Genomic DNA, 23581 nt, shown 5'->3' on the forward strand with positions numbered 1-23581 from the left:
AGTCACTAATAAGATTGCTAATGATTGGGTAGTTCACCAGTACGGTGCGGCACTAATAGGATATTCGTTCTCTAGTCTTAGATATTTTAGCGATGAATTATAAACGATTCTTCCATTGTTACTTATAGAATTGTTCTGTGGTGCTCGAAGTGGACTCCCAGTTAGATTTGTGTATTTATTTCTTTATTTTTTGGGCGTCCGCTTCTTGTATTTGTGCCAATGTGTAGTACATATCGTTGGTATGAATCTATCTATTACTCTGCAGTATTAGATATTAATATAAGACTCGAAAAAGTAATATATTATATACTAAGGGTAAAATCGACTGATGTATTGGGAATATGATCTACTATGTAAAAAGTTACTTATACACAAAATATGAAATTTATTTTTTGTATGGGTGGTTAAAAATTGCCCATATAAAAGATGTTTGTCTCTAATATGACAGTTTTTCTGTCTAAATGTCTATACGCAAGTAGATTAGGTGCCCGAAATATATAGTTGATTTTACACCTTATACTATATGGAGTAAATTTATTTATTTAGCATAGAGAACGTAAGTTCGTGTCCTATAAAGAATATATGTTTTTAATGATGTAGTTATGGAGTATATATTTTTTGATGGCTATAAGTTAAAAAGGCTTAGTTTTTTAGCCGCTGAAGGTACCGTTCCGATCGACGCGGCGAGCGACCGCGACCGACAAAAGTTCAAGTAAAATTCCACTTTATGTCATAGGCTATAGGTTTCATTTTGCTTTACGCTACTACCAAGCAGAGGCGGCATTCGCTTAACCAATGTCGGTAGAAAATAAACCTATAGCGTAGATAAAGTGGCATTTTATTTGATTTTTTGTCGTTCTCGATCGCGTGCCGCAAAGATCGAAAAGTCACCTTAATGCTAAACGCTAGTCGGTCTGTCATTCAAACGATTGAAGAGGATATTTTTAGAAGTTACTTTTACTAGTCGTCTGGAGGAATTTTGCTCGTGTTTTCTGCTATTTAATCGTAATAGAGTATATTATATTTGATCCTGTTGAGATGCCATCGAACATCAAAATAGTAGTGCACTGTAGTTTTTAGGGTTCCGTGCCCAAAGGGTTTTTGGGACCCTATTACTAAAACTTAGATGCTTGTCCGTTTGACTGTCTCCAGGCTATATATCAAGAACGGTTAGAGAGTTGAAAATTTGCACAAGATAGCATCGAAAGTGGATTATTGTAAGATTTAGCAAAATCGCCTTAAATTGGTAAACGTGCGAAAGAGATAGCATTAAGGTCAACGAACGATTCCCTCAGGCGGCCGGGGTATATTTTGTGTCAATTTTTATCGGAGTCTAAATCGAAGTCTTAACAAGACTTCGCATTGCCAGACCAAAGTTTTTGAATGACACACCTCTAGGGCAATATGTTTTGCATAATATTTTATGTTGCACAAATATGTAAATTAACACTGTTTTATTGTGGTGCGCGCATGTTTTGACGAGTCGCAGCGCGTTGGGCCGCAATTGTAATCTCTACAGAAATAGGAAGTGGGTTCCTTTCGTCTGCGCCGTCACAATGTGCGCGTTTCCATTGCGGTTTGCTTGCGCATGTCTGACTTTTTTATTTTTTTAATGAAAGTATTTTATAACACTTCTCTCCTTATGTGTCTAGTGATACTTGGAACTATAAAGTTGTGATGTGACCGCTCGTGGTAGCATGAATAAAATTATATTTTTATACCGATTTCTTTTATTTGAACCCAAGTAAAAACCTATCGTGATAAATGGTCGCTGTTAATGTAATGGGCACAAACTATGTGATGTATAAAAGTTTCTTTGTTCTTATAACCCGACGGAATTATGTTGAAGTTATTTTTATATTGGTATTTGGGCTGAAATATATTCGGGGATTTAATTTAAATGCAATATAGACGCAATATATGGGCTGAAAATAATGCGATTACAATTATATAATAAGATGATAGGGGATTAAATTACCTATGCAAATTATTATCCTGATATGGCGGACGAACAAAATCGTATTTGGCAAACTTTGCAAAAATATTGCCGTAAGGAGGTAGAAAATGGGCGGAGGCTACTTAATTCGATAGAATATTAATAATAAATGGGATTCTAATAAGATTTAGGCAGAATTATGAGCAAAATGAACTGTAGTTTTAATTTTCGCCGGGCGGGGCATTAACCGATTCGTGGCCACTGCCGCGCCCAGCGCGTCATTTAAAAAGATTCAGTGAGGCCGATGACGCGCCAGGCGCGGCATACAAGGATTGTTAAAAAACACGTTAAAACTAATTTATTATACAGTAATTACAATTCCTTAGTCTGAATGTGCATAAAACACAACCAGTGGCCAATGCCGCACGTGGGGCGTCATCGTTTAGCAGGGCCGATGACGCTTATGGCGCGTCATCGAACAAACTGCTTGGCCTGTGGTAGGAAGTCGTGAAAATGAAGGTGGCAACGAATCGGTTAAAGCGGGTGGGTGAAAAAAATATTCCTAGGCTCGCTATGGAGTGTGCTGAATGACTCGAAGTGACCAGAAAGGTCACTCGCCGGCTCGAAAGGACCAGAAAATGTAGGGGCGAGGCTACACTACAACGATGGGCAGAAAGGAAACTGGGGAGTTACCTGGTGGTTGAGACAGCTGGGCAGATGGCCTGATAGGGCTGATGTGCTGATGCTCGTGGTCACACGACACTGTCACCTTGTCTTTAGTCTATATCACTGAGCTGAGGATTTATCGCGATTCACGGGAACGGCTAGCCGATATTTTTCGTATTTAACGATCGCGCGCCGGTAATGGACTGTGTCGTACTGTATGTAAAACGTATGACTGCCACATTCGTCGCGCTAAAGTTTGGCGCGAACAAATGGTGTAACTTTTGCGAGTTAGCATTTTGCGCTCCGTTGCGGCACGCTACGGCTCCGCATTATATGCGCGAATCTATAGGTACTAGATACACAAAAGAAATAAGCCAAGCTTTGTAAAACGTAGGTTTTTATTTTAGTTGTGTTTCATTCTTCATCATCCCAGTCGACAGTCCACTCCGTGAATGTGAGGCCGCTGCGGAAGACTCGACGACATTCGTCACTGTTGGGGTAAATAATTATAAATTAGGTAAGTATGTTGGAAAGAATAGTTTTAAAGTTTTAAACCTTTGTACTATCAGAGAAGATGATTTATAGAAAAATGGCCGGCCTACGTAATTTGGTGGTCTTATGTCAAACCCAAGAATCTTCTTGGTCTAAACTCAAACCTAGCCGAGAGAATACGACTCATTGAATTGACATAATTCAACCAAATGACGTAGGTAGGGCCTACGAATCAATTCCTTTGATGATACATAATTTGTAGGGTCTCTATGGATGCTGCCGGCCCCCTAGGGCCTAGGACGCTGCCGCCCTAGGCCGTGGCCCATTTCGGCCTATATACGGCCTGTATACCGTGCCAGTGTACTTGCCCATGCCCATGACGGCCTGCTAAGTACTTTGTACCCAGAGATTATAATGTACTTACTAAACATCATTATGTATAGCGCACGACAGGAACTGCCTGTTGGCGAACACGCTGGTGTACAGGAAGGGGCCATGGCACAGCGTCTTGCCGGAGTCAACTCGGCAGACGGAGATAACACCGATCACGTGGTCTTGACCGTGGTGTCTGACTATGAGCGGGCCGCCGTGGTCGTACTAGAAGACAAAAGCGATGAGCAAAATGGTATGCCTGTGCCAATGATGACTGATTATTATTTACTAGCTGTTACCCGCGACTTCCTCCGCGTGGACTTCAGTTTATTTAAAGCGCGCGGTGTCAACAAAATTGGTGTCAAATTTAAAAGCTTTTTAAAACTCTGGTACCCCTTAAATCAAAATACCTACCCAAAAACAGATGGGCAGTGAGCACATTATTTTAAATTAAACTTTATTTATGCCAAATTTTAAAGCTTATTTAGCCCCCCATTGCACAAATTTACCAATAAACTATTTATATCATTGATAGGTTTACCGTTTTACGTAGGTTATGTCACTGCATAGATAAAGTACTGAGAAGTGAGTTATTTACAAACGTGTATTATAACAATCGAAAGAATCAAAAGTTATTATTTGAAATGGTACCACGTCTTATAGAAACACGTTCGAGTAAGCGCTAGCGCGATGTAGGCGATCTGTTATGAATTTTTGGGACTAACTTAATTTGAACAAATTTACGTATACCTTTACCCTTACAACCCCTTTTTCCAGTTAAAAAGTAGCCTATGTCCTTTCTCAGACTTTCGACTATCTGTGTACAAAATTTCATTACAATCGGTTCAGTAGTTTTGGCGTGAAAGTGAGACAGACAGACAGACAGACAGAGATACTCTCGCATTTATAATATTTAAGTAAGTATAGACATTTATAATATTAGTATAGATTATAGATTCTAGTCTCGGAATTTAGCTGCTGACGTTGTGTCGTGATGATGATAAGTGCTAATATAAAGCATTTCCAGTATTTCCTTATCATAGGACCACTTCATAAGTATCGTCTTTCCAACAAAAAAACATTAATAATTACAATCGGTACACGAACGGCGAAGTTATCCGCAAACCACAAACACAATATCATTGGAACTTTCAAAGTTTGCGGAAATCGGAACATAAATAATAATTGATGAATCTGCGGGTAGTTGAACAACTTCAGTGAGTTTGACGTCTGTCAGCTGACAGCTCAGTACATAGAGGCTCAGTACATACGTAGTATCCACTTAGTAGTCTGAGCTCAGTACACCCGTGACCACGGCCACTGGAGAGCAGCCGAAACGTAGGTATATGAGGAGAGTTGGAATTATTAGTAGGTAATGATTATTAAGGTTAGATAAAGGGGATCATATACGTAATTCAATATTATATAAAATGGGACGTATTTACAAAAGTGCGAACCTCACAGAATCCACCGGTGTCATCTCTTCTAGCTATGTTTTGGCTGCCATGTTGAAAGACCTCAGTAGAATTGCCATTCACAGCCTGTTTGTTCACACTATGGTTACCTGCCAAATCTCGTCTCATACCTACGACGGCACAGTTTGCATATTTTTCCTGTAAATTATAAAATTGATGTTCTATATTTTAGTCTCACATGGACCATTTTTTTAAACTTTCTATTAAATACTGTCGAAATATACCTATCTAGTACCTATAGGGAAATGTGCTGTCTTCATAAAAAGAAAAGACCAAAACTAACTACGGTACTGCAGAAACCACCATATCATAATAATTTTAGCTACAGCTCGACAAGGTTTTAAGTGAACGTGGGGAAAAAAGGAACTAACGCTACTGTCATACAAAAACGCCATTTTTGACAGTTCTCCTGTACCAGCAGCGCTCCCACCCACGTTCATATAAAGCCTTGTCGCACTTTACCTTAGGCGCAAAAGAAGTTTTAATTTATAGAAATAAAATTAGTCTTAAATTTTGTTAGTCTTTCTAAGACTCGAGCACGGCTGAACCGATTTTACTTGTAATTGTCTTGAAATTTAGTTTGTGTAGGAGGAAACTCAGGCAAGTGATACGAAGTTAACCGGGCCATTATATTAATAGTAACGAATTAAAATGTCTTACGCTACAAATCGGGCTCATATGATCTTCCTCATCGATATCCCCCGTACATATCATGTACTGCTTGATAATATCGTGGAACGTTGACGGCGATTGTTCCACACATTTGTCCTTATCCATCAATATCACTTCGGCCTCTTGAAGGAACTGGTATGGAGTATCTCCCGTTTGGATCGTTTTGTCTTCTTTCTTTCTTAGGTGCTTCTTATGTTTTCGTTTTTTAATACTTTTCTTTCGTTTTCGACGTCCATCGTTGCTTTCTTTGTACACTTCCTAGAAATCGGAATTAGGTGTGGTCTTAGAAATAATATCATTATTGTTAAACATATTTCCGTTGTCTGGTACCCGTAACACAAGTCCTTCAGGTACTTATCACGGGGCCAGACTGACGTGGTGTGAAGCGTCCATAGGTATTATTATTATAAATATTGTGTCCATAATACTAAAAAACGCTTGTTATGGCCTATGCCATGTATTATTCCAAGATCTAGTAAGGTCTTTTGGCACGCAGTGAATCTTGGAATTACAGATGTCTCGTAAGTCGTAAGGTTTCACTTTATTGATACTTGGCTGCATACAAACTGGAGGCTCTCATACCCCATTACAAAAACATTCAAAATTTCAAACTGTGCAACAAAATCTTTGTAAGATTGTACCAAAAGAAATTGATTCGTAGACAGATGGCGGACCTGCCTTATTTGGGACTGTAATGTTAAGTCAATGTTGTGTTGTTCGTGATTTGTCGCATAGGCATGACATATAACGCGACCAAGTAACGGTGATCTGCCATTTGCCTGTAACATTTTCTTTGATACCTATTGCATTGCCCGCCATTACAACTCATTGTGTTCCAATTAATATTCTAGTATACTTACCATCTGGAGTTTCTCCCCTTTAACGCACTCAACCCGACAAAATCCACCTAATTAGCAAGAAGTTCCTACCTCTCTAAAATACTTGGCGCTGCCCCATCCAAGCACCCAGCCCTCAGTCCCAGGTTCTTCCAACTCCAAGCTGATGCCGTTATAGGGCACCTTTTCAGCAGCAAACTGACACCCCTCCTCCACTTCTCCTAGCTTAAAGGGTCTGTCTACCTTCACCACTGCTATGTCATTGGCTGACCACTTCAGATCGTCGATGTAGCTAAAATTGTAATCTGCAATAGGAAATATTTTGGTCAGAACCGCTGTCAAAAATGCTTTTCTGCGCAGTTACTAAGATGTTTGTATGAATGTTGTAAACTCAATTTTGTATATTTTAAAAATTTCGAGCATTTTTGCAACAGCTGTTTCCAATACATCTACAAACATAATCACTATACTTGCATTTAGGGACACACTTCCAGATGACCCTCCTTTTGTTTTCACTGATGCACTTTTTATTCTCAGGGCTCTTGTCTTTGTAGCTTTTATATTCCACGGTTCCTGAAATGACGTAGAATTTGTCCCCATCCTCCACACAAGCTGCTGATGTGAGTACAAACTCCTTATGGACGATCACTCCACCACAGAGCCAACCTGTTGTCCTCTTAACCTTCAGAGATCTTTCGGTCAAGTTGAGGTATACCTAGGGAGGATAAAGATATGAAGATTTTACCATTATTGAAGCCAGAACTGTTGATAACTTTCGATTGGGCAATTGTCAGTACTAGCTAAGTTTGATCTTACAGTGCATAAAGTATTTTTACTGTAGTATAATTCTTTTCTGGAAGAAAGTCTATCAACGAATTTACGAAAATACTTGGACTTACCATGTATGGCCTATCTCCAGGTTCAACCTTATGTCCATTGAGTATCCTTCTTGTGTTCAAAAGAATTTTATTTTCGAATCCCCACTCTTCATCACTGTATAAATTATCAGATTCATCATCTGTTCTTTCTGCATTGGTTGCATTTGAGAGACCATCTTCTGCGTTACCTGCTATGGACCTTACTTCGTCTATTAATCCTTGGTTTCTAGACTCATCATAAGTTCTTTCTGCACTGGTTTTATTGGAGAGATTATCTTCTGATTTTACTGCTATGGTATTTAATTTACCTTTTTCTTGGTTTTCACTGACGATAGTTGCATTTTCACAATATACTGCACCTGTTAATAAAATTGTTTCATAACTCATTGCTATAAAAATAATTTTGAAAACAATTTGAAAATCATATTTTATGGTTTTCGTAAGTTGATTCTTACCTATAAATAAAATAGCTATTATGAGAAAGTGCGCATTCTCCATTTCCTGTAAACTAAAATTGATTAAAATATTATGAATACGAATTATAAATTTTACGCTTAATTTATTTTGCATTTTTTTATTGTTGTTTTGCAATTTGTAATTTTATCGTTTTTTCCCACCCTCCTTATATTTTCATCTGTGACTGTTATTGTTTATTTTATTTTGTTTATTTCAATGCTTCATAGACTGTTGTTTTAAAACTTTGTTATTTTTACTTACCCTTCTTATATTTTCTTCTGTAACTGTTATTATTTATTTTAATTTCATAATTCGCTTTACTGCTATTTGAAATATCATCTTTTTAAAAGCTTTTAAAAACTTGCTCTGTATGTATGTAAGTACTAAGTATGTATGTTCGGGTGAAATTTTGGAACTCAATTTTGAAGTAGATATATTTAACCGATCGAGCTGAAATTTTGCATGCACGTTTAGTTTGGATGACAATGCATTTGTATGTGACATCACTCTTAATCCAATATCGCCTACAAGATGGCGAAATAGTTATTTTCTATGCACTTCTACAATATGGGTATCAAATGAAAGGGCTCATTAAGAGTACCTAACTCAGAAACTAATGTAATGTCATTCTACATCCAATATGGCGTCTCATTCAAGATAGGGGAATATAGTTGTTTTAATGCACTTCTGCAATATGGGTATCAAATGAAAGGGCTCATTGAGAGTATTTTCATTGAGAGTAAGTTTCCAAGTGAAACGAATTTAATGTCATTCTACATCCAATATGGCGTCTCATTCAAGATAGGGGAATATAGTTGTTTTAATGCACTTCTGCAATATGGGTATCAAATGAAAGGGCTCATTGAGAGTATTTTCATTGAGAGTAAGTTTCCAAGTGAAACGAATTTAATGTCATTCTACATCCAATATGGCGGCTCATCCAAGATAGGGGAATATAGTTATTTTCAAAGCACTTCTGCAACATGCCCATAAAATAATTTTTTAAATGAGATAAATTAAATGAGAGATATTTCTAAATTCTATAGATGGTGACACTAAACGAAGAATGACACTTGAGTTCATATCTGGATCATATATTATATATACAACTTACGAAATAATATCTGGTACCACTTTCTCTTTTTCTCAAAAATACAGTTTTAAATGAAACATCATTTTAAAATCAAAAACTTTAATAAAAGGTAGTGCCGTTTAGTCTAAGCCGTAGCTGAATGTATGCGCTCTTCAGCTAGGGTTCATCTTAGTCCTTATCATCCCAGTTCACAGTCCACTCTTCGTATGAGAAGCCGCTACGGAATACTCGACGACAATCCTCACTGTTTGAATAAAAGTAATATTTAGTGATATTCGCATCAAACAGCAATTTCGATAACCATGGCTGGTTTATTTAAAAAACAGGCGAACTACGAAAGAGGTATTCTATAGTGTTCAAGTCTGTTTCCAGCATACAAGAGCACTTGCTACCTTTAATATCTAGAACATCAGACCCTCTGACTAAGACCCTCTGAGAATAGTTTGATTTCTCGTCAGTCGATCACCTGAGATAGATGAATAATTCAAATCAGAAGTACTTATTACATGCCCGTCCGACTCTAGGTTCATATCTATACTTTCCATACTAATATTATAAATGCGAAAGTGTGTCTGTCTGTCTGTCTGTTACCTCTTCACGCCGAACCGATTGACCTTCACATGAACCGATTTTATTGAAATTAGGTATGAAGATACTTTGAGTCCCGAGAAAGGACATAGGATACTTTTATCCCGGAAGAATGTACGGTTCCCGCGCGATAAACGAATTTTGGCGCAACGGAGTTACGGGCGTCATCTAGTTATTTCATAACAGAGGATAAGATCGCATTGTCCTAAGCTCAAATTTGTTGTTACAATGTGAGGACCGAACCCACAAAATCTCAAGAACTTTCGTAAATATATGCGTCATTGCACATTTTTTCTCATTCTATATTTATTTATTACTAGCTGTCCCGGTGAACTTCGTGTCACTTTAAAACCTTCCCTGGACTTCTACGAATATTTTAAGACTAAAATCAGCCCAATCGGCTCAGCCGTTTTCGAGTTTTAGCGCGACTAACACATTTGAAAATCCATTTTTATATATAAGAAAGAAGAAGATAGATAATTATGGACAGTTCCGTCGTTTGCCATCATTGCATATGATTGCCCTTTGCTTACTTTATTGCTACTTACTTCAAGCTATCTACTCACTCGACTGTCTTATGTATAGAGCACGACAGGAACTGTCTATTGGTGAACACACTGGTGTAGAGGAAGGGGCCACGGCAGATGTCGTTGTCGACCTTGCTGGCGGATATCACGCCCACCACGTAGTCCTTACCGTCGCGGTTGATGATGAGGGGACCGCCGTGGTCGTTCTTAAAAACAACATATTAAATAATTCCCGGTGTACCACCGAAGAAATTGATTTATAGGAAGATGGTTAGCCACGTCGTTTGGTCGGGTTATGTCAAATCAATGTTAGTCGTGATCTGGCTGGGTTTGACACAACGCTACCTATTTACGTAGGTCCGCCATCTATGAATGAATCTACTTCTCTGAATAATGCTGTATATTGTGTGTGTGTGTTTCATTGTATATGGGGCCCTTTTTCCGTCATGCGTGTTATCGCTCGCGTGTGGATGGTACTGAATGCTGGTGACAACATGCTCCTGGCATAGTTGTCGGCATGACAAGAGGACATCTATAAATGATAGGATGCGGGCATCTTGCATGCGGCTCAAATCCGCTCGTGCTTCAATTTTTTGTGTCTAAACACACTAGGCCGAAAATACGCGGCCGATGTTCGGCATGATTACGTCAGCAATGCGCTACGCATACAATATAACGCGACGTAATTTCGGCATGGTGTGTCATCAGTAATTTAAAATACATTGCAGGCGTAATCTTACCGAACTTCGGTATACTTTATACAAGTTACATAAAGTAAATATTAAGTACTTAGTTTTGTCAGTTACCCTGCAGTTTGCAATTGCAGCTTGGCAATTTCATATGGTATCTTGTGATTGCTGCTTTCTTGTTTCAAACTTAAACAAAATACTAAAGACTACAAACGTTGCAGAATCCACCAGTATTTTGTGACCTTCTTGCCATGTAGTAACCAGAGTGCCTCAGATGTCCAGGGTCCGATGTCAGGTTGCCTTCTGTTTGGTTGCTGTTTACAGTCAGGTTGTCAGATAGCTCTCGTCTGGTTGGCACTGCAGTACAGTTGGCGTATTTTTCCTATGAAAAATGCAACTATTTAAAAGTTGCATACAAACTACGAATTATAAAAACTAAGGAAAAGTAAATCCGTCAAAAAACATGCTCCACTATACCTACTTGTCAAAAAAGTGTACCTTAAGTATATCTTAAGTACACATTTCAATACATTTGCAATATTTAGGTGACCTTGAGCGGTACTAGGCCATGGTAATAGTATGGGAGTTACGATTCCTTAGTTTTTATTATTCGTAGCATACAAAGCTACTATTGGACAGAAAATCGGGCCCTTTTAGCATTCTCTACCAGCGAACCTTAGAGCGAAATAATTAATTAAAAACCATTCTATGACTCTAAAGGACTCAGTGTCTCCAAACCGTACAAACTAGGTTGAGCAGAGAAGAGAAGCACTTTTGCATTTTGAATAATATAATATGATCAGATCCGTCAAACTCTACAAAATCGAATCAAACGGTGGCCGTTGTTGAACAGACAGCGGAAAGGAACTTTGTTGCTATAAGTAAAGATTCTGATGTATAACAGTCTGTATAGTGTTACATACATTCGAAATACAGAGGTTGCTCTGCCCTTTCGACTATGAATATGGCAAAATCTTACGCGACGTCACGTAAGCAAAGATCTATAATACATCATAATATCTTACGCGACATTTCTTGCTCATCTGTTCAATATCCTCCGTACAAATCATGTAGTCCTTGATCATCTCTTGCAACTCTGAAGGATATTGGGCAGCGCATTTGTCTTTGTCCATCAGAGTCACCTTCGCCTCCTGCAGGCACTGATAGTCGTCTTCATCTTCATAGCTTTTGTCGTCTTCATCGTTATTTTTCCTGTATTGGCTCTGAAAGTAGTGGTGATTTTGTGGCATTGAAAAAGGAATATGGGTCAATGCAGATTGCAGACTGCAACGCGACACGTAGATGCATTTCTAAATTTGTATGGATTTGACAGATTTGCAAGACGTCTCACGCTTACGAAATCTGTCAATTCAGTACAAATTTAGAGCATCTACGCGTCGCGTTGCGGTTTGAATTGACCCTTGCTAAAAGTGTATTTATTATAGTGAAGGTGTTGTCCTTCGAATTCGTTTTTAATCCAAGAGGATTTTGAGGACGTAGAAACTCAGTTTCATTAAATTGCACTATGAAGAGTTAATTTAGTTTCTCCTAAAATTCTTTGTTGATCATCTTATCAATCAGCCTGCAATGTTTTTAAACCTTTTCAACACACAAAAGACAATATTTCCTACCTCCCTGAACTTCCCAACATATCCCCATCCCAGCACATATCCTGAAGTCCCCGGTTCCTCCAACTCTCTGCTGATTTTGTTATACGCCACCGTTTTGGCGGCATACTGGCACCCATCCTCCACTTTTCCTATACTAAACGGTTTATCCACCTTCACCACTGCTATATCGTTGACCGACCAGTCCATTTCAGATATGAGGTCATACTTGTAACCTGAAACAAGGTTGAAAGGTGTCAAGAATTCAAGGTAATGCCTCACTAATATACTAATATTATAAATGTAAAAGTGTGTCTGTCTGTCTCCTCTTCATGCCCAAACCGCTGAACTGATTGTGCTGAAATTTGGTATGGGAATATTTTGAGTCCCAGTAAAGGATACTTTTTATCTCGGAAAAAATAGTCCCCACGCGATAATCAAATTTTGGCGCAAAGAATTGCGGGCGACATTTACTTAGTTCTTTATAATATATTTGGCTCATAATTTTAAGTAGCGTTTTGTATGTAAACAAATCCCAATTCCCAATAAACTGCCAACAATCCACGCTATATTACTCTTAGGCACGCATTTCCAGATGACCTTCCTCTTGTTTTTCTTGACGCACTCATTGTCATCTCCTTTGTTGTTAGGCTTCTTCTCTGTACCAGCGATGACGTAAAACCTTTCCATCTCCTCCACGCAGGCTGCTGATGTGATCACGTATTCCGTGTGAACGATCACTCCGCCGCAGATCAAATCCGTACCTGTCCTCTTCGTTTTTCCGGCACATTTAAGGTATACCTGCCATTTTAATTAGATATTATATATTTTTATACGTATTACACAACAGTACCTTACTTTAATTTACGTATTACCAACAGTTTCTGTTACTTTTCCTAGGAAAGTAACAGGAACTGTTGGATTCTTATACTTTCGCTAAATAATAAAGAAAGCTCTATTATGTTGAAAATCTAGAAACATGATGTCCTTCTTTACAGTATAGTAATTTGTAAAAGTCATAGAATTACCATGTAAGGTCTAGATCCTCGCTTCACTTTCTTTCCGTTAAGTATTCTTCTTGCTTCAATTACAGTTTGGTTATCGAAATCCCATCCTTCAACGCTGTCTTCTTTATCAGTGTTATGACTACTTTCATCTGGATTAGTTCTATCAGGATCATCTTCATCTGGCTTTTCACTAGCAACTGTTACTTCTGGAGTTACGCTGATAGGATCTTCTGGATTTTCCATAGTAGCGTTTAAAATACCTTCTGCAATATATATATTTTCACTGACGATTGCTGCATTTTCATTACCGCTAACAGCACCTGCTGATAAAGTCAAATCAAATAAGATATTTACTAAACTTACACTTACATAAGAATGAACTTATATACTAAGTAATAAAGTTGTTTAAATGATATTCTTACCTATGCATACAATAGTTAAAACAAGAAACTGTTTGTTCTTCATTTTTAATCAGACAATTAAGTCGATGAAGAAAGTATTATATTACATTTATTAACTTATAATTTTATTTATATCATGTAATGCTTCATATATTTTGTTGTTCTGCGTCATAGACTTGTTATTTTAGTTAATATTTTTCAATTTCCGTTTTTATATTTTTTTACTTTAATGGTTTCAGAACAATAAATTCCTTGCTATCGGTACGCTGTTTTTACGCGCTGCGTTCAAGTGCAACGTTTATTGCCTTTTTCCATGCATTTTATTGTTTATGAAACGTATGTTTATTGTTTAATCTACAAACGACTTCAGCGTTATCTACCCCTAATTAAAAAAAACTTTCTTATCACTCTTCAATCATTATTATATACAGCTGACTCAAAGATAAATTAAATTGAATTGAAAAAAAGTACTAGATATTTTTCAATAATATCCCTCGATAGGTTACGCTCAAGTTACAAGTTCTGTGTTGTTCTGTTTAAGACGTATTGCAAGTTGGATTTTGCGTTGTTCACTTACTTTTTGTTAACTTGCTAGCTTTGTCTTTTGTTATATTGGCACAAGAGCTGTAATAAATGTTATGAAAATAAAAAATAATAATTAGGGAATAAAAGTAAGTACTTAATAGAATTAACATTTATTTAGTCTTTCTTAGGTAAGGGATTATTTACAACAGTGGTTGTATCTTCAGCCTGCACAGTTGTTATTTCAGGATGCTCTGTCACATCATCTTCATATATCGTTTTTTCTGGTCTGTAAGTAAAAAAAAAATGAAAGTGATTGTTGTAATCAGATAAAGATAACTTCGCAATAAATATTGTGAGCAAGGGCCTAGGCGTCATACAAATAACTACTAGATAAAAAAGATTTATTGTCACCAAAGCTCTCTAGTAGTTCTAGACCTTAAGAAGACCCCAAGGCTTAAAAGGTATTTACAATTTACGATGCAATTGATAAGTATCAATTACATAATTAATTGTAAATACTTTCAGAATTAAAATTCTGACAACGCTCTCAATTCCAAAACCGTCCATTTTCAGCTACTAAAATGATCATATCCTGTCTATCAAAGTATCTCCAAATATCATGAGACTGACAGACACACTTTCACATTTATAATATTAGTAAGGATAAACATGTTAACAAGAGAACATTTTAAACTTTCGCGTTGCATTATAATTAAACTTTTTAATCGGGACTTAACGCGACTTATTTAAGTAGTAATGCTACTACGAGTACATACTTTTTCTCGACGTTTCGGCCGTGTTGCAACGGCCGTGGTCACGAGGGGACTCAATCAAATTGTCAAGGGGACAAATCAGTCCCCTCGTGACCACGGCCGTTGCAACACGGCCGAAACGTCGAGAAAAAGTATGTACTCGTAGTAGCATTACTACTTAAATAAGTCGCGTTAAGTCCCGATTAAAAAGTTTAATGTTAACAAGAGATCAGTCATCTTTGCATTCATTGAGAGAGGCTATGTCCAGCAGTGGACGAATATAGGCTGATTTGATTGATTGATAAACATGTTGTTTATTTTAATGAAAGCTGTTTTACCCTTCAGTAGTAACGTTATCCCAGGAGAATGTGGTTTCAGTGTATGTTTCTCCAGAACGAAACTGTCGTCTACAGTTTTTCCTGTAAAGTAAAAATAAGATGAAATAGATAATAATGTGCTTTTGTTTAGTTCACACAAACACAGGCACTGTAAATTACTACTGAATTTCTAGCCAGCTTTTAATCAAACCAGTAACCGTCACTGAAATAATAAAACTACTACATAAATAAAAGATGAACATTTTAAGAAGTTTGAAATTACTTAATTAGTATAAAGTCGATTAAAGTATAGAAACAAACAATTTATGATACAAAAAATAACCGAAGATGGTAGCGAAGTAAAAGGTGATTAAAATCTTAATGTTACTTTTAACAAAGACAATTGCAAAGATAAAAATGAAAATCCAGATCATAGCTTACTCGACATCCTTGTAAATCGCGCACTGTAGGAAGTTACGGTTCTTATAGACGCTGGTGTAGAGGAAAGGCCCGTAGCACTTGTTGGTCCTCTCGTGGACGCGACTGGCAGAGATGATGCCGATCACCATGGCGTTGTCACCGGAACCGTAGATCAGGGGGCCGCCGTGGTCGTTCTAGAAGAGGAAATAGAAGAATTTAAACAGGCATTGTCCCACCACATGTTCCCACTTCAACTCCTGTAAGACTGCATTTTATTTTTCTTTGATAGCATTTTCTTACGATTTCTTCCAGTAGGTTTACTTAGAGTAAGGTTTTAGTTACCCGTAAGGGTGGCCATACACTGAACAATTATCGTAACGATTTATCTCCTCGATGTTAAAATCGAACGACAAATTGTACGTGTGTAGCAATATCGCAAACGATTTTACGCAAACAATTTTTAATATACGTGGGAGAGCCACGCTTCGGCACGAATGGGCCGGCTCGACCGGAGAAATACCACGTTCTCACAGAAAACCGGCGTGAAACAGCGCTTGCGCTGTGTTTCGCCGAGTGAGTTAGTTTACCGGAGGCCCAATCCCCTACCCTATTCCCTTTCCTACCCTCCCCTATTCCCTTTCCTTCCCATCCCTACCCTCCCCTATTACGCTATTCCCTCTAAAAGGCCGGCAACGCACCTGCAGCTCTTCTGATGCTGCGAGTGTCCATGGGCGCCGGAAGTTGCTTTCCATCAGGTGACCCGTTTGCTCGTTTGCCCCCTTATTTCATAAAAAAAAAAAACGTTCAAAAGATCGATTGGAAGATTTTCTTGACGATCGATCGAAACGACAAATTGTCCCGCACCTTAAGTCGTAACTACAACCCACAGTATAGCATTATGACATATCCCTATAATATTGCTATACTGTGCTACAACCATACCAAATGTCAAATCCAGATCATATTGTAACAAAAAGAGTTTAAATTGCGTAAAACTACTTACGGCCGTTCCCAATATTTGATCTATCTCTGGTTTTGCCCTACTAGAGATAGGAATAGCTCACAATTGACATTAAATGTCTAATGTGAGCTATTCCTATCTCTAGTAGGGCCAAACCAGAGATAGATCAAATATTGGGAACCGCCGTTAATCTATCAGTTGGTTAACAGTTCACACCTAAACCGTGACTTCGAAAAAAATATACTCTGACATAAAATCATTTTGACCCAGATTTTTACAGTTTAACGCGAAATTCCTACATTTTTCTCTATAAAAACTATCCCGTCATCTCTTATCATGAGTATCTCTATTTAAATTTTCATCTAAAGTAACAGACATACAGATGGAGTAAGGTCCATATATAAATTATATTTATAACACACCATTTATAATGGATAAGGTGACCATATTGCTACATACCTCACAGAACCCTCCGTTGGCATTTTGCTTTCTTCTGATGGTCCCCATGGAACCGTTGTGGTAGGTGTGCAGCATCAGCTCATCGGGATCAACGACCTTGATGCTCCTACGTGATTCCTCGGAGGAGTAGTCCAGATTTTTGCATTGCACGTACTTGTTCTGTAAGAGTGTTATTTCTGCTAGTGCTTTGGATTGGGTGGATAATCAGTACTGTTGGGCTACTACTATTAATGTGTGTGTGTGTGTTACTACCAGTGTTTTTGACGCCTTTGTGGTCTATTGGTTAAAAGATTGATTTCGAGTTATGATCAGACACCGTATCTCTCGACGGAAACCAGTTGAGACTCACACATCAAAATAAGGCTCACCTCGCATATCTCTGACATGACCGCCCCAATGTCTTTACTGCATATCATGTAGTTCTCTATGATGTTGCGAAACTCCTTCCCCCATTGTCTTTTGCAGCGCTTGTTGGTGATGATCTCTACGGTAGCTTGCAGGAGAGACTCCTGGTTGTCCATCCGACGCGTTAGCCACTGAAAATAGAATTATGGAGTAGCATTGAATGAGCATTTGGGCTATTTGGGTTTCCTATGCATATATTATAAGGTTTAAGAATTTTTTAACTGTAGTTTATAATTTTTGGTTAATCAAAAATGCTGGGGAATAAACTCGTGTCAGAAAACCTAAGGTACCGGGCTTAAAGCAATTTCCTTTCGATGATCTAGTGATTTAGAGCGTAGCTGTCAAGAGTCCGATTCCCGTGTTGGAAAAAAAATTTGATTAGGACATTGCAGGGTTATCAGTGATTGACTAACAAGAAACACGATCTATGAGTCAGGTCTGGTCAGGTCTGGTCTCTCGCCAGGCGTATCGGTCATCCAACCCTCTGTGTATAGAAAGAGGGAATCGGCTGCCACCGAAATCTGTGAGAGCATTATTCTAAGACTTTTTTACTATGATCTTGTAGTATACTCACATTGTTATACCTACTAGTTGTTCCCCAGCCAGCAATGGTGGCAATGGTGTTCGGACTCTCATAGATCCTGCTGCTGTTGTTATACAGGATGGGCGCGGGTTTGAACTGGCAGCCCTTGACTCGGCGGCTGAAGTCGAAACCGTCAGCGACACGGACGACGGCAATGTCGTTGTTCAGCCAACGTATGTTGTCGTTCTGATGACCGTCGAAGACGTAGTCTGAAAGAGATGGGAGATAAGGATGATGATTTGAGAGAAAGGGATAAAAGATTCGTTTCTTGCCAAACAATAGGGAAACTTTAGATACCCTAAAATAAGAAGAGGATCGTTATTTTCTCGATACTATACTTTAGCAGAAGTATTCTTTTCTTACATGGGTAGTTGGCAAAATTTAAATTGTGTCTTCTCCTTTCATTTCTGCTGAGCAGAATTACTTACTTTTGGGTACACATTTCCATATCGCCTTCTTGCGGCCGTTCTTGATACATTTATTATTGGCTGTTGTGTCCTGGTCTGAATACCTGGACACCAAAAAAATCAACTATTATTAATGTAATTCTACAGCTCGACAAGGCTTTAAATGAACGTGACAAGGCTTTAAATGAACGTGACAATTCTCCTTCACCAGCAGCGCCCCCGCCCACGTTTATTAAGCCTTGTCGCACTTTTAAACAATGACGATACAAGAGTCAAAAATGTTCGGCAGTAGAAGACGAGATTCTGACAGTTATCCCGATGAAAATTACCAAAATTCTCCTTGTCCAAACCCTCATTCTCCCTATCCTCGACTATGCCGATTCTTGTTACTTAGACTTGATTGAGGAATTATTGACAAAATTAGAACGCCAGCAGAATCTTTGTATCCGTTTTATTTTTGGATTAAAAAAGTTTGACCACATATCTGGATTTAGATCAAAACTCAAGTGGCTTCCTATCCGTCTCCGTCGCAATTCCCATATCCTTAGCTTACTGTATAATATCCTGTATAATCCTCTATCTCCCTCCTACCTTGTTGATCGATTCAATTTTTCCCGACCCCTCCATATCCCATGTAGATCCAGCGTTAGAACAAACCTTTCCCTCCCACTGCATCGTACCAACTTTTACTCCTACTCATTCACCGCTCATGCAGTCAGATTGTGGAACTCGCTTCCTCATGCTGTTCGCGATAGCTCCACTATCAGTTCATTCAAAAGAAAATTAAAAGAGCATTATCTTCAAGAATCCATATAAATACCGTTATTAAATATACATATAGTATGTATGTATTATAGGCGAATTATTCTGTATTTATTTCAATTATTATAATATTGTATATTATTTATTCTGATTATAATATTGTATGTATTATTATTATAATTAAGTATTTAATATTATTTTCTTATATGTAGACTTAAAAAATTATTTTGTGATTGTGCACGCTCTGTCCATTTTCTTACATGTCATATCTCTCTTCATAGGGCTGCTGTAAGAAATTTCTTTAGAAATAAGCAGTTCCTTTGTGTCGTCTTTCCATGTCAATTGTTTTAGAATAAGTTTCTTGAGTACAATAAATGTTAAATAAATAAAAATAAATAAAATTAGATAAAAATTGAGCTTCATGCTTTATCGAATGTCAAGTAGACCTTCAGAACTGGATACCCCCTAAAGTAACCGCAACCGTAACTCCAGAATTGCTACTTTTTTTTATGAAATAAGGGGGCAAACGAGCAAACGAGTCACCTGATGGAAAGCAACTTCCGTCGCCCATGAACACTCGCAGCATCAGAAGAGCTGCAGGTGCGTTGCCGGCCTTTTAAGAGGGAATAGGGTAATAGGGGTCGAGTTTAGGGAAGGGAATAGGGGAGGGTAGGGAAGGGAATAGGGTAGGGGATTGGGCCTCCGGTAAACTCACTCACTCGGCGAAACACAGCGCAAGCGCTGTTTCACGCCGGTTTTCTGTGAGAACGTGGTATTTATCCGGTTGACCCGGCCCATTCGTGCCGAAGCATGGCTCTCCCACGTATAAAACTTGCTGGTACTCTACTTGCTGGTCCGTCTTACCTCTACAGGGGTCATGTCAGGTAAACTTTCAGCTTTTATAAAATGACGAAAGTGTGGCTGTCGGCTCTTTAGTTAACTTACTTGTAAGTGCCAGATATGACATAGAAGTTGACAGCGTCTTCGATGCAGGCTGCCGATGTGAGTATGTACTCCTCATGGACTATCACACCAGCACACACCCACTTGCTGTAAGCGTTCTTCTTCACGCTGTTCTCTGCTAGTTTTAGGTAGACCTACGAGAGAGACATATGTATTAAAAAGTCTGAGTGCTTAGTTAAAATGCATTCGCTAGTTTCGATAGCAAAGTTAGATGTCAAAAACACTTCGCTAAATGTTAGTAATTTTTTTTGGCACTAACATCTGATGAGTTTCAAATCCATACATTTTTTGACATATTATAGGCTCTATCTTCGCAAGTGTACAGTTCGACAAGGCTTTAATTGAATGTGCCAATGTCAGTCAATGAGCGCTGCTGGTAAAGGAGAACTGTCAAAAATGACGTTTTTGTATGATAAAAGCGTTAGTTCCTTTTCTCGCCACGTTCATAAACAGCCTTGTCGAACTCTATGTGTCTTTTTGTTACTTTTTCGGCTGAACCGACTTAGTTTAAACTTAGTATGAATATACAGGATACTATTAAAAGACGGGAAAGAACATAGGGTAGTTTTTGTAACGGAAAAATGTACGATTCCCGCGTAAAAACTAATTTCGGCGCAATTAAGTTGCAGGCTTCAACACAAGTTGGAACTATATGTGACAAAATCTTATGGACGCCTATTATAGGCTACCAATTTACGTACCATAAACCGGAACCCCTCAAACACGGGTTCCCCGTTGATAATACGTCTGGAGCTGTTCAGTAGCTGTCGCGGATCTGTCGCGTTGAGTAGGGCCGTCACGTCGTCAGGCAGCACGGTAGTCACGTCTAAAGCTGCGGTAGGATCTAGGTGGAACGAAGTGGAGAAGCTGTAGCGCTCAAAATTATTAATCAGGGGGACCGCAGCGAGCCCTAGTATAACCCACAACCTTTACATTTTGTGGTGAACTAAGGAAAAACTCTCACGCCTATTGATTTGTGCTTTAACATAATTTTTATTTCTTATATGTAGACTAGACGTTCCGCACGGCTTCGCCCGCATAAATTATATATTTCACAGACAAATTAGTCCACAAGAAATAGCCTATGATCCTTCACGTGGTCTATTTCTTATCTATGCCAAATAACATAAAAATTGCTCCAGTAGTTCGTCAGATAAGCCCTTTTAAATAATTTCCCGCGTTTTTTTCACATTCTCCATTAGTCTTAGCATGATAAAATATAGCCTTCCTCAATAAATGGGCTATCTAACACTGAAAGAAATTTTCAAATCGGACCAGTTGTTCCTGAGATTAGCGTGTTCAAGTTAGCCCTTTCAAATAATTTTCCCCGTTTTTTCCACATTTTCCTCCATTTCTTCGCTCCTATTAGTCTTAGCGTGATAAAATATAGCCTATAGCCTTCCTCGATAAATGGGCTATCTAACACTGAAAGAATCATCAAAATCCGTTTCGTAGTTTTAAAGATTAAAGGGAACAAAGGGACATGAGGGAATAAAAGCTACTTTGTTTTATAATAAGTCATAATTATTATAGACTAGCTGTTGCCCGCGACTTCGTTCGCGTGGACTTCAGTTTATAGCGCGCGATGTCAACAAAATGGGTGTCAAAAGCTTTTATAAAAAAACCCTGGTACCCCTTAAATTAATACAGCTGTGCAGTGTGCACACAATAAGTATTTCATTTTTTTATATTAAACTTTATATTTTATGCCAAATTTTAAAGCATATTAAATTTAGCCCCCCAATTACACAACTTTACCCATAAACTATTTATCATTGATAGGTTTAAGGTTACGTCACTGCACAGATAAAGTACTGAGTTATTTAATACCGTAGAATAGATATAACAATCAAAAAAAATCGAGACTTAAATGTAAGATGATACCACCTCTTATAGAAAGCTTCGTAGCAGCGTAAGTATCGAACTTCGTAGCAACGCTATGAAGTTCGTAGACGCACTACGCATGATTTAAGCTGTATTCCGTTAGTTATAAGAACTTTCTAGATTTCAAATTCTTAACCATTGCAACAAAAAAATCACACTTACCTCTACAAAAGTTAATTAAATAAATACATAATAATATAAAAGCACTCATGGCTACACAACATACAGTGAAAAAGCTATTTTATTGCAAAAAGTAATCAAAGTACTTGTTACGCGTCACTTGGCGATTTCATTACATTTTATGGAAGTTAATAATATCTGTAGTTGATTACTGTAGCATAATTTGAAATAGTGAATTGAATCCAAAATGAATTCATAACTAGCTATTTGACCGAGCTTTGCTCGGCATTCGATAAAACACGAATAAAATTACATTTTCCAAAAATGATTTTTAGCTAGACAGATTTATCGCCCCCGAAACCCCCTATATACAAAATTTCATGAAAATCGTTGGAGCCGATTCCATTTCCATTGACATAGTGATCTATCAACGCACAGCCCAAACCACTGGACGGATCGGGCTGAAATTTGGCATGCAGGTAGATGTTATGACGCAGGCATCCGCTAAGAAAGGATTTGAAAAAATTCTCCCCCTAAGGGGGTAAAATAGGGGATGAAAGTTTGTATATAATAATGCTTCTTAACGCGAGCGAAGCCGCGGGCAAAAGCTCGTATAAAGAATTGCTCGTTTAAAGATATAAGATTCATATAATATAACCTTTATTTGCAAAAATATGGTTTACAGTACATTAAGATGAAACTAAAGGTTTATAACAAAAAATTAACTACAAGGTGTAACAAAATAAAGTTACTCTTTCATGGTTGCTACTTTCTCAGTAAAATCTATACAAGGGACACATACAAGTCTCAAATTATTATCATTTTGTTTTTAATTTCCGGATCAATACGACCTGTGGGGCTAAAATGGTCACATTTAGCAATTCCTCTCAATCAATTCAGCAAATGAATTGTCAAAACTGTCAAACTGACAAATGTCAAATCAATACAAAAATACAGAAATGAATTGCAAGCAGAGTTGCATTTTGCGATTTTAGAAAAATGAATCATGTTTTGATTCATATCATGATTCTTCAAAGCGATCATTTTAGCCTCGCTGCAAACCTTCAAGAATATTATTCCCTCTTAAGAGGCCGGCAACGCACCTCAACTCTTCTAACGTTGCGAGTGTCCATGGGCGACGGTAGTTGTTTTCCATCAGGTGGCCCGTTTGCTTGTTTACTCCCTCTATCTAGCTTTATTAGGAGGCAGACATACACGAAGCGACCTCTGGTGGACTTCGTGTTTTCAAAAACTGTCATTGTCCTTATTAAGAATTTTCCGACACTTACCTACTACCGCCTGCCACCAGGTGGCGCTATAAACTAAAT

At 38.1% G+C, this 23581-nt stretch overlaps 1 protein-coding gene across 1 annotated transcript; it reads right to left on the reverse strand.

Moving 5' to 3' along the window:
• Positions 1–2982: 2982 nt before the first annotated feature.
• LOC121737886 lies at positions 2983–22413 on the reverse strand. The gene is made up of 25 exons (XM_042129619.1): positions 22296–22413; positions 20951–21093; positions 20232–20383; positions 18546–18628; positions 18109–18326; positions 17498–17665; positions 17130–17288; positions 15731–15903; positions 15311–15391; positions 14397–14506; positions 13316–13614; positions 12863–13088; positions 12312–12523; positions 11706–11903; positions 10895–11062; positions 10031–10197; positions 9048–9120; positions 7783–7888; positions 7349–7686; positions 6924–7164; positions 6543–6754; positions 5602–5871; positions 4924–5079; positions 3519–3691; positions 2983–3092 (listed from the first exon to the last, which is right to left on the reverse strand). The coding sequence occupies exons 1-25, from the start codon at positions 22342–22344 to the stop codon at positions 3017–3019; spliced, it is 4251 nt and encodes a 1416-aa protein (XP_041985553.1). The 5' UTR covers positions 22345–22413; the 3' UTR covers positions 2983–3016.
• Positions 22414–23581: the final 1168 nt, after the last annotated feature.

The sequence above is a fragment of the Aricia agestis genome, chromosome 21 (assembly GCF_905147365.1).
Source record: "Aricia agestis chromosome 21, ilAriAges1.1, whole genome shotgun sequence".
Classification (NCBI taxonomy): Eukaryota; Metazoa; Arthropoda; class Insecta; order Lepidoptera; family Lycaenidae; genus Aricia; species Aricia agestis.

Excerpts from the sequence above, each read along its gene's own strand:
- LOC121737886 (XM_042129619.1), bottom strand. The coding sequence starts at position 22,344 with ATGAGTGCTTTTATATTATTATGTATTTATTTAATTAACTTTTGTAGA. Across the intron at positions 3,692-4,923 it reads ACACCGGTGGATTCTGTGAG|TACGACCACGGCGGCCCGCT; the intron begins GTTCGCACTTTT and ends TTTGTCTTCTAG. Across the intron at positions 3,093-3,518 it reads GCTATACATAATGATGTTTA|TGACGAATGTCGTCGAGTCT; the intron begins GTAAGTACATTA and ends TTACCCCAACAG.